Raw genomic sequence first — 12,756 nt, 5'->3', positions numbered from 1 at the left:
GTGGTGACACACGCCTTTAATCCCAGCACTTGGGAGGCAGAGGCAGGTGGATTTCTGAGTTCCAGAGCGAGTATCAGGACAGCCAGGACTACACAGAGAAACCCTGTCTCGAAAAACCAAAAAAAAAAAAAAAAAAAAAAAAAAAGTTTACATGTTTTCAGCCAGGTGGTAGGGGTGCACACCTTTAATCCCAGGCTTTGGGAGATAAAGGCAGGCAGAACTCTGAGTTTGAGGCCCGAGAGTTCCAGGACAGCCAGGACTCCCCTCCCCCCTGCCACCAACACACACACACCCCAAAAAAAGAAAGAAAGAAAAAAGAAACATGGTTCCATTAGCAAAGCTCTGAAACTTTACAGATCCTTTATTTTTCCTATTTGAGTTCTCAAAAAGGGCGGTACAGCTAAGAATCTCCTTCCAAAAGGTTTTATAATTGTGCTCAAGTCCTTTTCATCCTGAGATTTTTCCATAAGAATATCCACTTTAATCCGACTAGTATTGGATGGCTGGAAAAGTGGGTATGCAACTACCCTCTCAAACTCTTTTCTCTGTTTCTTCACTCGAACGTGTTTCTCAGGAAGTGGGATCTGGCTCAGGCTTTTTCTCAAGATTCTTTCTTCGAGCCTTTGCTGTAGAAGTTCCCTCCCTCGAATCATGCGCTTCTGGTGATCTTTAATTTGGAGCAGCTCTCTCTCACGTGCCTGTCTTATCTTCTGTGCTTTCGGGATGCTATCCTTCTCTAGCATAATTTTGGGTAGTGTAGATTCACTGAAGAGTTGCTGCTGTCTCCAGGGTTTGTCCTTAAATTCTCTGGCCTGGCCTGTTCTATGAATGTGCCTTTCTATTTGCTTCTTCTCTCTCTCAGGCACCCAATCATGCTGTTTCTGTTTCCCTGTGTGTGGTGGTGGTTGTTTCTCTTCCACTTTTGTCTTTGTTTCACCACCTTTGTCTTTTTTCATCATGTCCATTATTCTTTTATTATAATACGACTCTGCTTTTGCGAGCCAGTAGTCGAGAGAACGAGCTTGCTCCCTGCAGAGGGCTCTGTTCTCCTCGTGGCATTTCTGAGTTACCAAGTGCCTTGCTGCTGTTGTATGCACACCACCACAACTCTGTCAAAGTGAGTTTCAGAATTTTGTAATTTTTCCTTTAAACACATTTAAAAGAAGTTTGCTTTCCCCAGTACTATTATAAAGAAGGAGTCTTGGGCCAGGAGTGGTAGCATGAACCTTAATCCCAGAACTCTAAAGTCAAAAGCAGGTAAAAACACATCCACCCACCCCTTTTATTTACTTTAGAGTAACAGTTTAAATTTTACACCCCATGCTCCCAGGCAAGCCTGGGTGTTCTCAAAGTATATAGTGCCCATCAACAATAAATAACTAGTTTTTAAAGTATATGGGTCTGGAATAATTTACTCTACAAGACTGAAAGCTGAGTAATGCCTCAAAGGGTCACCTGTACAGAAGAATTTTAAGCCTCGGGTCCCTTTTGTAAGTAGCTCCAAACTGTAGAGTATACAGATTATTTACCAGGATCTTTTTCTCCAGTGGAGACTGTTGACCTTCTGAAATTCTAGGGTCTCTGGATTCTTTTGCCCAAGCTAATCTAAAAGATAAAAAAGGCAAAGGTAGATTAGAGTGTTGAAGATACCACATATTTGCTCACCTATCATCCCAGTCAAAGATCTCAATGTTTTGGCCAAGAACAAGGGCCATTTCTCCATTGAGAAAACATTGCATTTCCCATGTCACAAAACAAAAAACAACAAAACAATGATCATTTCTTATGTATGAACTAAAAGCATACCTCTCCTGTGGACTCAATGTAAACCACTCAGAATCATTTCTTTGGCATGGACAGAGAAAAGAAATAGGCTCTTTGGTGAGGGATGGCTTAAGGGCACCCAGACCAGATTGTTTAGTTTCAAAGCCTTTTTTGTCTTCTGAGATAACTCTAGTCTCTCGTTTGGCCAGCTCATTGTCTTTCTGCACTTTGTCCAGCCAGGCCTTCTGTGCCTCTGTCAGCACATACAACATCTTTGCTTTGTTTTGTACTGAAATTCTATTCCTGTTTGATCATCTGGCCCTCTGCTTGCCTGACTGACAAGGTCAATCATCCTTCACCCTAAATCCATTTTGAGACTATTCCCTGCTGAAACTCTGCAGAGCTTTGTGACCCTCTGAGTTTGTTTATCAGGCTGATGGCAGCACAATGAAGACCACCAAATTTTTATGAGTCATTGCTGCTCAAAGCTCAGTTTACTGTGAGGTCACATTTAAGCAACTGAAGCTGTCCAGCACATAGGTTGGAAACCCTCAAACTATAGTCAAAAGCAAAGACTTTGAGGACTGGCAGGAATAAAACTGAACCATACTTCTTCTATTTCCTCAACATATGGTGCAGGGAAAGCCATATGGTGCAGGGAAAGCCAGCTACCTTCCATGTAAGTGTTTGTTTGTTTGTTTGTTTGTTTGTTTTTCAGAGTTAGGGTTTCTTTGTGTAGCCCTAACTGTCCTGGAACTCACTCTGTAGACTAGGCTGGCCTCGAACTCAGAAATCCACCTGCCTCTGCCTCCTAAGTGCTGGGATTAAAGGTGTGTGCCACCACTGCCCGGCTCCATGTCAGTTTCCTTATTTGTAAAAGACAGATATAAAGGGCCTGCCTCTTAGGGTCATAAAAAAAAAATATGGCTTAAGTATAAACAGATCACATGGAAAATTCTCAGTAAACAACAGCTACCTACCCTTTACAGGTAAGTTACCCTTTACAGAAAAGCCCCTTGGTCTCTATTAAGTCTTCCTAGTACACTTCGTCACTTCCTCTGTGGAGTTTTCATTTTTACAACTCACTTAAAAATCAATCACTATTGGGGGCTGGAGAGATGGCTCAGTGCTTAAGGGCACTGGCTGATGGGCCCTGAGTTCAATTCCCAGAACCCACACAGCAGCTCACAACTGTCTGTAACTGTAGTCCCAGGGGATCCAATGCCCTCGTCTGTTGTGCAGATGTATATGAAGACAAAACACCCATATACATAAATCTTAAACCATATCATGGGAGAGAAAGCCCATGTCTGACGATGCCTGGAGGGCAACAGACCAGAGGCTGGATAGCCCAAAGACCTAGGATAGAACCAAGTACTATTGAAAAAAGAATTTAAAAGTCACTGAGTGGTGATGGTACCTTTAATTACAGCACATTGGAGGCAGAGGCATCTCTGTGAATTGAAGGCCAGTTCTGGTCTACAACGCGAGTTCCCAAACAGCCAATACTACACAGACAGACCTTCTTTCGAAAAACCAAAACCAAAATAAATAAAATAAGTCAATGAAAGGATTCCTAATGATACTTTGATATACTTTTAGACTGGAGCCTAGTATCATCATCATCAGAGAGCATTCATCCAGCTACTGATGGGAGCAGATACAGAGACCCACAGCTAAACATTAGGTGGAGCTCAGTGAAGCTTATATGGAAGAGGAGGAGGATGACCCAGAGGGGTCAAGGATACCACAAGAAAGTGGCCCACAGAATCAACTAACCAGGGCTCATCGGGGCTCACAAAGACTGAACCAACAATGAGGGTTCCTGTATGGGTCTGACCTAGGTTCTCTGCAAATATGGTTATATAACCAAGGTGTTATTGTGAGTCACCTAACAGTATGTGTATAGGGTGAGGAGCATCTCTAACTCTTTAGCTGATTTTGGGACCCTTTTTCCTCTTACTGGGTTGCCTTGTCCAATCTTAATAACTTAATATGAGGGGATGTTGCCTAGTCTTATTTTAACATGATATGCCATGTTTGGTTTATATCCCTGGGAGGCCTGCCTTTTTCTGAAGGGAGAGGGGAGGGATTGAGAGGAGAGGAGGGAGAAGAAACAGCAGTTGGGAGGTATCATATGAGACAAGAATAGATTTAACTTTTTTTTTTTTTTTTTTTTTTTTTTTTTTTTAAGAAATCAATTACTATTGGGGTAGAAAGATGGCTCAGTGATTAGGAGCACTGGCTACTCCTTCAGAGGACCTACGTTCAAGTCTCAGCACCCACATGACAGACAGCTCATGACCATCTGTAACACCAGTAACAGGGGATCAGACTCCCCCTTCTGATCTCCATGGGCACAAGGCACGCATGCATGTGGTATACACATATACATTCAGACAACACTTAAAGAAGTAATCCTAAAAATCCAAAAAATATTTGTAAAGATCGATTATTGATTATCTATAGTCACATTTTGATGTTGACATTTAGAGGTGTGTATTATAATGTATAGCTACAAGTGATAAACTTCGTAATATTAGAGAGCTCTAATACCTAGTATTTTGTCTCACTGACTTCTCAGACATTCTTTTAAGATTCTTTCTCTCTCTCTCTCTCTCTCTCTCTCTCTCTCTCTCTCTCTCTCTCTCTTTTCATGAAACTCAGGCAGAGTCACACGGGGTAAGCAGGATTTGAACCGGGAGAGAGAGAGAGCAAAGGGCACGGGCTTGCCCTGTGCAGGCAGCTACCTTAGCTGCTGCGCCACCACTGGCTTGCTTTTATTTCTCTTTTTAATGTGCTGTTTTGTCCACATGTGTCTGTGTACCACATGCATGTAGTCACCCAGAAACCAGAAGAGGGCATCAGATTCTCTGGGACTGAAGTTACAATCGTTAGCAGTCATAGCTGGCTATAGCTGCCAGTGGGAATTGAACCTGGGTTCCTTAGAAAAGGAACAAGTGCTCTTAACTACTAGGTCATCTCTCAAGCCCTTCTTAGATATTATTTGCTTATTGTTTGAGATTAAAAGAATTACTATCCTAGAGCTTGACATGGAGGTTTCATACCTATTATCACATTTAGGAGGCTAGGTAGGAGAACTATGAGTTCTAGGTCAACCTGAGCTATAAGACCCTGCCTCCAAAAAATAATAATGACCACCTCACTTGCATTTCTTCTTTATAAAATGTATATTTTTATGTATATGAGTGTTTTGATTGCGTGCATTTTTGTGAACCATTTACATGCCACCGTGAAGGTATAAAGAAGGCATTCCATCTCCCAGAACTGGAATTATAGATGGCTGTGAGTACCCATGTGGCATGGATGCTGGAAAATGAACCAGGATCCTCTGAGAGCATCAGAGCTCTTCACCACTCAGCCATTTCTACAGCCCCATACTTTCATTTCTTCCACAAGGCATCCAATATAGTACTATGATCCTAAGTCTCAAAATTCTAACCATTATCACATAGTAGCTAAGCATCTTTCCCTCATAACTATCTCAGGGTTAGGGATTTAATTCAGTAGTAAAGGGTTTACCTACCAAAGCCCTGGAGTCCATCCCAGCAGGCAGCACATGCATGTGCACTCACACACATAAACATTTATTTTAGAAACAAAACTTTGCTACATATTGAGGCTGGCTTGGACCTTCTTCCTCTGTAGCCCAAGATGGCTTCAAACTCACAACCCTCCTGCATCAGCTTCCCTAGTGCTAGGATAAAGGCATGTTCAACCCTGCAGACATGCTGCATCCTTTTATTAAATCATGTGCCTTTTCTCCATGGAGTCTAGAGGGATGCCCTGTAGACTTTATATCCCCAGCTCAACCACTGACTAGTGCACTTTCTCCATATTCTAACTGTTCACCTGTATTAAAGAGAGAACACAGATTTCAACTATGCAGAGTCTGGTCTCAGCTTCTAACCCTTGCACGGGTGCTAAATATGTATTGGATAGACAGAGCTTTTGATGGGAAAGGAACATCATGCCTTATACTGCTTGTGCAGTAAAGGTAGCAGTCAAACCTTGGTGGATGTCTGAAGAATGTCAAACCTTAAAGGAAAAGTGGTGCTAATTTCAATTTCTACTTTGAAAGAAGGCACAGGTAAAATTTAGAGCGTCCAACCATCATAGTCTCGGCAGCAGAGCTTTGCTTAAGAATCACAATGACAACAGTTTCACCCCTAAGTAAAACAGCAGGTCTGTCCTCTTTGGCATCTTGCTGAGGGTTTTTAACTACTTCTCCATGGTTTAATCTGACACTAACTGCACAGAAAGACAGATGAGGGTCTCTTCTATGAAAGAGTACAGTTTATGTCCTTCAGAAAGTAGTTATGTGACCAGACTTAGCATGGTAATCAGGTTGGCTGCTGGAGGGCTGGGGACACTATCTTCAAGCTGGTCCTTCTTCAACACACTGTTTCCTTATTTTGTAGGCTTCTGGTGAATGAAAAGACACGATTTTATATTTACCCTATTGTTCACTTACTGGATAGCAGGTATTTAAACACAGGTGAACGCGAGCTTAGAGGAGTGGAAGATGGTCTGCAAGTGAAAGCCAAGCCTAATCCCTAGTAAATCCAAAAAGCGCTTTTGATTAATGACTAAGCTCCCTCATCTGGCAAGTGCCTAGGGAGAGGAGAGCCCTAGTCTCAGCAGTTGCACCACCTTCAAATCCCTAACTCCCTCTCAAATGCCTCGTGTGTCTTCTGCCTTCACCCTCACCATTCCTCACGCCTTACGAAGCTGACTCACTTAAGTGCTCGAAATTGCCCAAAGCCGACGCGCGGAAGCTGGTGCAGCCGAGGGACAAACGGCCAGGAAGGCCTAAAAGAATGCACAAGAATGCTTCTTAGCTTTGCTTTTGGCCACTGAGCAGCCGCAAAAGGACAAAAAACCAAAACAGAACAAAATTGAAAACAAAAGCAACAAAAATGGTCTCCGGAACCGCCAAGAGTTGCGGTTCTCTCAATTCAAGCGAAATCAGTTCCTCTGGAAAAATCATAGTTTTAGGGGGACGTTCCCGCCCCCTTCCCTTACTATGTGTAGGATTCCCTACCAAAGCAAATAATAGTCCAGCATTAGTGCGGAGCGGTCGCCTAACACTGGCTACTCGCCTTGGTTTAGTCGACGTCATAGTGCCACCGTAAACGCCCTTCCGCTAGAGGTTCGGCTCCCTCCTTTAAGCGGCCTCGAGTATGTGCGCCATTAATTATGACGTCACGACCCAACGGCCGCCAAGACCCGAAGACGCTCTAGCATGCGGAGCGCACTTGTTGCCCGGCGCCTTGGGGATAGGGCGCTCTAGCCCGCAGCTGGGATCTGTACTCTATCAGCTTTCCGCCTATGTTCGGCTGCACAAGGTTCCCCAACAGCTGAGGTTCAGGACGCCTAGCACTCCAAACACTGCTGTCAGAGGACCCAGTGGGAGGAGGACTCAGGTAATTCCCGCCTGGGAAGCCTTAGGGAACAACCTTAAAGGCCAGACTCCTGTGCCTCAATAATAAACTCCTCTTTTCCAGGTCTCATCCGCCATGGAGCTGGCCCGCCCCTGCTCCAACTTTCAATCAGACTTGGATTTCTGCCCAGATTGTGGCTCAGTCCTGCCGCTGCCTGGAGCTCAGGATACTGTCATATGCCCTCGCTGTAGCTTCTCCATCGATGTGCGAGGTGAGGGGCTGGTATGCTAGCTAGACTCAGCCAAGGGTACGGGCGGAAGGGTCCACGATGGGGGTGACCTCAGCACTAGTTGGTCTTAGGGAGGTGAGACACTGACGGAGAGAAAAAAACTGATGTGACTCATCTGGGAGAGTGTTGCAGGGATTCGATGCCTCTTTTGCTATTTCTGTTACTTCCTGTGCAGATTTTGAAGGGAAGGTTGTGAAGACCTCAGTAGTATTCAACAAACTGGGGGCTACCATACCGATGTCTGTGGATGAGGGACCTGAATCCCAGGGACCAGTGGTAAGTTGATAAGGACTAGCTCGAAAAGAGCAATGGAAGGGTGATTCTGGAGACCTGGTTTTGCACTCTGTTCCAGGAGAATGTCCAACGAGTGCAATAGTTTGATTTCTGTATGGAAGCAGAGACATATGATTTGATTTCCATAACTGTAATATCTCTTCCTAGGTTGATAGGCGCTGCCCTCGATGTGGTCATGAGGGGATGGCATACCACACCAGACAGATGCGCTCAGCTGATGAAGGACAGACTGTCTTCTATACCTGTATCAACTGCAAGTGAGACTATTTCCCCTCCCTCTGCCCCTTTTCAGTGCTTGCAAAACAACAAAATCAATGACAGACTAGTATTATTTCATTTGATCCAGTCCATTGGGGGGGGGGGAGTGGGGGAGTGTCTGTAGCTCTTTTTATTTTTATTACTTATTTGGTGTTTTTCAAGACAGGAGTTCACTATATACCCAGGCTAGCTTTGAACTCTCAACCATACAGTCCAGGTTAACCTCAGATTTGAAGTAATTTCCTGCCTCTGTTTCCTGAGTACTGAGATTTGAACAGGTGCCACTGCATCTGGCTTGTTAAAAAGATGTTTATTTTTTAAAATTATGTGTAGGTGTTTGTGTGTGCATATTTGAATGTGCAGGTGCCCACCAATGCCAGAAAGCTTGGATCCCTGGAGCTGGAGTTACAGGTAGTTCTGAGCCGTTGGATGTGGGTGCTGAGAACTGAACTTGGATCCTCTGTAGAATGAGTGTTGAGCTATCTCAACAGCTCCCCTTTACTCTTGTGATATAAACCTTTTAAGATGTGTGAAAAGAAAGCTGGATGGGTGTGGTGACATGGGCCTCCAAAGAAGGCCGATGCTTTCAAGGCCAGCCTGAGCTAACAGAGGCTGTCACCAAAACAAAAACAAAAACTACTAGGAAAATTTAAAACACAGGAAGTAGGCATTGCTTTGCATAGTGGTACAAGATGCTGAAAATTCCCGCTGTGAAGGAGAGACTCAACATAATCGTGATTCAAAGCAATAGTGGTCTGAATAGTCTGGAGCACTCTTTGTCTTGGTTTGTGTAGTACTACATTATTGTGTGGCTTTCTGTATTTTTGCTTTTGCTTTTTGTTGTCTTTCCTCCTGGGGTACAATTCACGGCCTCAGGCGTGTGAAAGAAGTACTCTGCACTCAGCTGTACCCCAAGCTCTCTTATAATATTTGTTCTCTCTAGAATTGTTGTTAAACTTGTTTTTTCTTCTTGATCTTCATATCCTGCTTCCACCTCTCAGATGTGAGGCTTACAGGCAGGTGTGTGCCGCCATCGCTGTTCATGGTCCTGAGGCTCCAGCTCTGAGCTTTGTTTCCAAACACTCTAAGCACTCTACCAACTCAGCCACGTCCCAGCCCCTTAGGTTTCCCAAGCTGAGAATTGACTTATCTTTTGCCAGTCTGGAAATGCATCAGCCATTATCCCATTCCAATATTGCTTGTCTCTCATATCCTCGAATATCTTATTAGACTTTCACATCTCTCATCTTCTTTATTTTCCATCCCATTTCTTTTTTTTTTTTCCTTTGGTTTTTCGAGACAGGGTTTTTCTGTGTAGTCCTGGCTGTCCTGGAACTCACTCTGTAGACCAGGCTGGCCTCGAACTCAGAAATCTGCCTGCCTCTGCCTCCCAAGTGCTGGGCTTAAAGGCGTGCGCCACCACTGCCTGGCCTCATTTCTGTTTATATTGTCTTCAGAGTAATTTCTCCAGGTCTTTCTTACAGCTCATTAATTTTGTCTTCAATTTATATGTGTTTATGGCAGTGAGAGTGTTGTAGGTGTAATATATTTGTGTTCATGTGGCTGTATGCATGTATTTATGCAAGTGTACATATGATGGCCAGAATTAGACATTGGGTTGCTTCATTAAGTGTCTTTTCTTCTCTCTCTCCCCGTCCTTCACTTGCCTGCTTGCCTGCCTGCCTGCCTGCCTGCCTGCCTGCCTTCCTTTCTTCCTTCTCTTTCTTCTTCCTTCCCTCCCTCTTCTTTCCTCCCTCCCTCCTTCCCTCCACCTCTCCTTTCTTTCTTTCTTTCTTTCTTTCTTTTCTTTCTTTCTTTCTTTCTTTCTCTCTCTTTTCTTTTCTTCTCTTTTCTTTTTTTCTCTTTTCTTTTCTTTTCTTTTCTTTCTGTTTTGAGACAGGGCTTCACTATATTCTTGGCTGGCCTAGAACTCTTTGTAGACCAGCTAGGCATCAAACTCCTAGATAACAATCTGCCTCTGTCTCCAGACTGCTAGAATTAACGATGTGTGCCATCACTTCCAGTTCTCCACATTTTCTTACCAGGCAGAGTCTCTTGATCCTGGAGCTCAGGCTAGGCTGGTTACCCAGTACGTTTTGGACATTCATTCTGCCGTTGTCCCACGCTTCTCAGATCTAGTAGAGCACATTCTGTACGTGTGGACCACCACACCCAGCTTTTTACTTTTAAACGGATCCTAGGAATCCAAACTCAAGTTTTCTTGTCTGTGCAACAGACACTTTGCCAGCTGAGCCATCCATCTCCTCAGCCCCTCATTTATTACTAATTTTTTCAAACTTCATGAATCATCCAAACAGTTAGCTCATTTGTCATTTTAAATTTTTCAGTCATTTCATTTAACACTTATTATTTTATGTGTATGAGTGGTGTTTTTTTTTTTTTTTTTTTTTTTTTTTTTTATGTATATAAGTGCACTATATACATGTCTGGTACCCAGAGAGGCCAGAAATGATGTTAGATTCCTGGGACTGTAGTTAAAAGATGGTTGTGAACCACCATGTGAGTGCTAATGACCAAACCTGGATCCTTTGCAGCTGCCATTAATCATTTAAAATGCTCCTTTTGTTCTTTAAATGTATGTTAAATATATTAAAAATGTTAATATCTCTGTGTGTGGTGATTCTGATATCCACTGTTTCTGGGGATCTGATACTGTCTGTTTCTGCTGACTTTTTCATGGTACTCTTTTGCTTTGTAATTTTTGACTGTGTGCTGGTTTTAGAACTTGAACTCCGAGTCTCTTACAGTTTAGGTGAATGCAGCATTCCCAGCACACATAGGGTTCTTTGAGAAAGATCAGGCCGGGCAGTGGTGGCGTACGTCTTTAATCCCAGCACTTGGGAGGCAGAGGCAGGCGGATTTTTGAGTTCGAGGCCAGCCTGGTCTACAGAGTGAGTTCCAGGACAGCCAGGGCTACACAGAGAAACCCTGTCTCAAAAAAAAAAAAAAAAACCAAAAAAAAAAAAAAAAAAAAAATAGAGAGAGAGAGAGAGAGAGAGAGAGAGAGAGAGAGAGAAAGATCTGTGCCACCACGTCCAGCTACAAAAAAAAAAAAATTATTTTAATTTTTATGACGTACAGTTTGGCCTTTTCTGTTTCTTGGCTAGTGATTTTCTGTCCTGGGAAATGTTTGCATACTTCAAAGTAATATTAGTTATTGGTTATTAGATATTCTGTTTGGTTAAATATAACGAGTCTTCTCCCTCTGTAGGTTTCAGGAAAAGGAAGATTCTTGACCCTTTTTTCTGGCAACTCGGCAACTATCCTTTCCTCCTCTTGGAAGTGAAGATACTGGTCTTTGATGCCTTCTCAGTCTCCTCCGGTTACCATGCTTTGTTCTCGGAATAAGATCATCAACCCAACCCGGCAGCAGTGGCGCACGTCTTTAAACCCAGCACTTGGGAGTCAGAGGCAGGTGGATTTCTGGGTTCGAGGCCAGCCTGGTCTACAGAGTGAGTTCCAGGACAGCCAGGGCTACAGAGAGAAACCCTGTCTCGAAAAACAACAACAGCAACAAAAAAAGATCATTGACCCAGAATACTCCTTTCCCTTGTTGAGTTAACTGAAGTTATTTTTCTATGAAACCTTGACGTTATGTGTGTTACTCTTAATCTCTTATTCTGGTCAGGCTGGTGACATAAGCCCCGTAATCCCAGCACCTCACTGATAGATGAACTACATAAGGAGTTCAGAGCCAGCCTGAGCCACCTAACAAGATGGCTAAAAACGAAAAAGCAACCATCGGTCTTATTCCAAAGGAAAGTTAGGTGAAGTAGAGAAATATCTATAAAAAAGAAAAAAACTATAATAAAATAATGGAGTCTGGAATGAGGCTGTTATAGATTCAACAGGACCATAAATAAATTTTAATAAGAGGCTTTATTAAATACTCATGGCACCAGGACAGCAACTGAGAGTGCTCCCAAGATGCAGCATCAAAGCTTATAAAGTTAAAAACCACCAGATTACATATATTCTGTCTACATGTAGGCAGAGTCTAATTTTAGCATATGTTTTGCAGTTGTCTGAGCCATTGAGCAGAACAGGTAAGCTTGACTACAGAAGCAGAAATAGCAGTTAGTCTTATGGCCTATTATCTTGCCAGAACAGCAAATTTTATAAAATCAGTCAATTTAAGAATTTTTTTTTTCTGCAGGCATAAGAAAGTATCGTTAATAGTGTCAGGGATTGGTGCTTGCCTGTGCGATGGGTCTCAAGTTGGACAGGGTTATTGATTGGCCATTTCCTTAGTCTCTGCTCCATCCCCCCTCTTACAATTCCTAAAGACAGGATAAATTTGGGGTTGAAAGTTGTTTTGTGGGTGAGTTGTTATCTCTATTGCTCCACTGGGGTTCTGGCCTGGCTACCAGAGGTGGGTTCTTCAGATTCCATATCCCCAGTATAGTGTGAATCACAGCTAAGGTTGATTCTTGGGCACCTCCCTTATCCCAGGTCTCTGCCTCGTCCTGGAGATGCCATCCCCCCTGCCCCACCTCCTCAACTCTGTTAGTTGCAGATTTCCATTAATTTTCATGGCCATCTAGCCAATATATCCTGTCCTTCCCCATACCAGATCCTGACTCCACCCCTTTCCCATTCACCCTTCTTCCCAGTTCCCTCCCTCCATCTGCCTGATGACTATTCTCCCTTCTAAGTGAAAGTCAAGCTTCCTCACTTAGGCCTTCTTGTTTAGCATTTTCGGGTCTGTGGAGTGTAACATGATTC

The 12,756-nt window shown here is 43.3% G+C and overlaps 2 protein-coding genes across 7 annotated transcripts; one reads left to right on the top strand and one right to left on the bottom strand.

Moving 5' to 3' along the window:
* Nucleotides 1–326: 326 nt before the first annotated feature.
* On the bottom strand, nt 327–7,031 carry LOC117724220 (RNA polymerase I subunit H-like). Of its 6 annotated transcripts, none has more exons than XM_034523929.2 (3): nt 6,888–7,031; nt 1,530–1,605; nt 327–1,109 (listed from the first exon to the last, which is right to left on the bottom strand). In XM_034523929.2, the coding sequence occupies exons 1-3, from the start codon at nt 6,905–6,907 to the stop codon at nt 351–353; spliced, it is 855 nt and encodes a 284-aa protein (XP_034379820.1). In that variant the 5' UTR covers nt 6,908–7,031; the 3' UTR covers nt 327–350. The 6 variants fall into 6 exon arrangements, with proteins under 6 accessions (XP_034379820.1, XP_034379821.1, XP_076772986.1 ...); XM_034523930.2 differs by having other exon boundaries at nt 6,830–6,984; XM_076916871.1 differs by lacking the exon at nt 6,888–7,031 and adding an exon at nt 6,260–6,506.
* An 11-nt stretch (nt 7,032–7,042) lies between these two features.
* Polr1h (RNA polymerase I subunit H) lies at nt 7,043–11,859 on the top strand. Its single transcript, XM_034523939.2, has 5 exons — nt 7,043–7,211; nt 7,293–7,440; nt 7,634–7,734; nt 7,900–8,009; nt 11,243–11,859. The coding sequence occupies exons 2-5, from the start codon at nt 7,305–7,307 to the stop codon at nt 11,265–11,267; spliced, it is 372 nt and encodes a 123-aa protein (XP_034379830.1). The 5' UTR covers nt 7,043–7,211; nt 7,293–7,304; the 3' UTR covers nt 11,268–11,859.
* Nucleotides 11,860–12,756: the final 897 nt, after the last annotated feature.

This window comes from Arvicanthis niloticus, chromosome 20 (genome assembly GCF_011762505.2).
Source record: "Arvicanthis niloticus isolate mArvNil1 chromosome 20, mArvNil1.pat.X, whole genome shotgun sequence".
Taxonomy (NCBI): domain Eukaryota; kingdom Metazoa; phylum Chordata; class Mammalia; order Rodentia; family Muridae; genus Arvicanthis; species Arvicanthis niloticus.
The sequence above is the reverse complement of the archived record's forward strand: the minus strand, read 5'-3'. Positions and strand labels throughout refer to the sequence as shown.

Coding starts and splice junctions, on each gene's coding strand:
- LOC117724220 (XM_076916874.1), bottom strand. CDS start 2,036: ATGTTGTATGTGCTGACAGAGGCACAGAAGGCCTGGCTGGACAAAGTG. Junction 1,606..1,806: donor ACATTGAGTCCACAGGAGAG/GTATGCTTTTAG, acceptor TTTATCTTTTAG/ATTAGCTTGGGCAAAAGAAT. Junction 1,110..1,529: donor CACTGGAGAAAAAGATCCTG/GTAAATAATCTG, acceptor TCACTTTGACAG/AGTTGTGGTGGTGTGCATAC.
- Polr1h (XM_034523939.2), top strand. CDS start 7,305: ATGGAGCTGGCCCGCCCCTGCTCCAACTTTCAATCAGACTTGGATTTC. Junction 7,735..7,899: donor CTGAATCCCAGGGACCAGTG/GTAAGTTGATAA, acceptor ATCTCTTCCTAG/GTTGATAGGCGCTGCCCTCG. Junction 8,010..11,242: donor TATACCTGTATCAACTGCAA/GTGAGACTATTT, acceptor CTCCCTCTGTAG/GTTTCAGGAAAAGGAAGATT.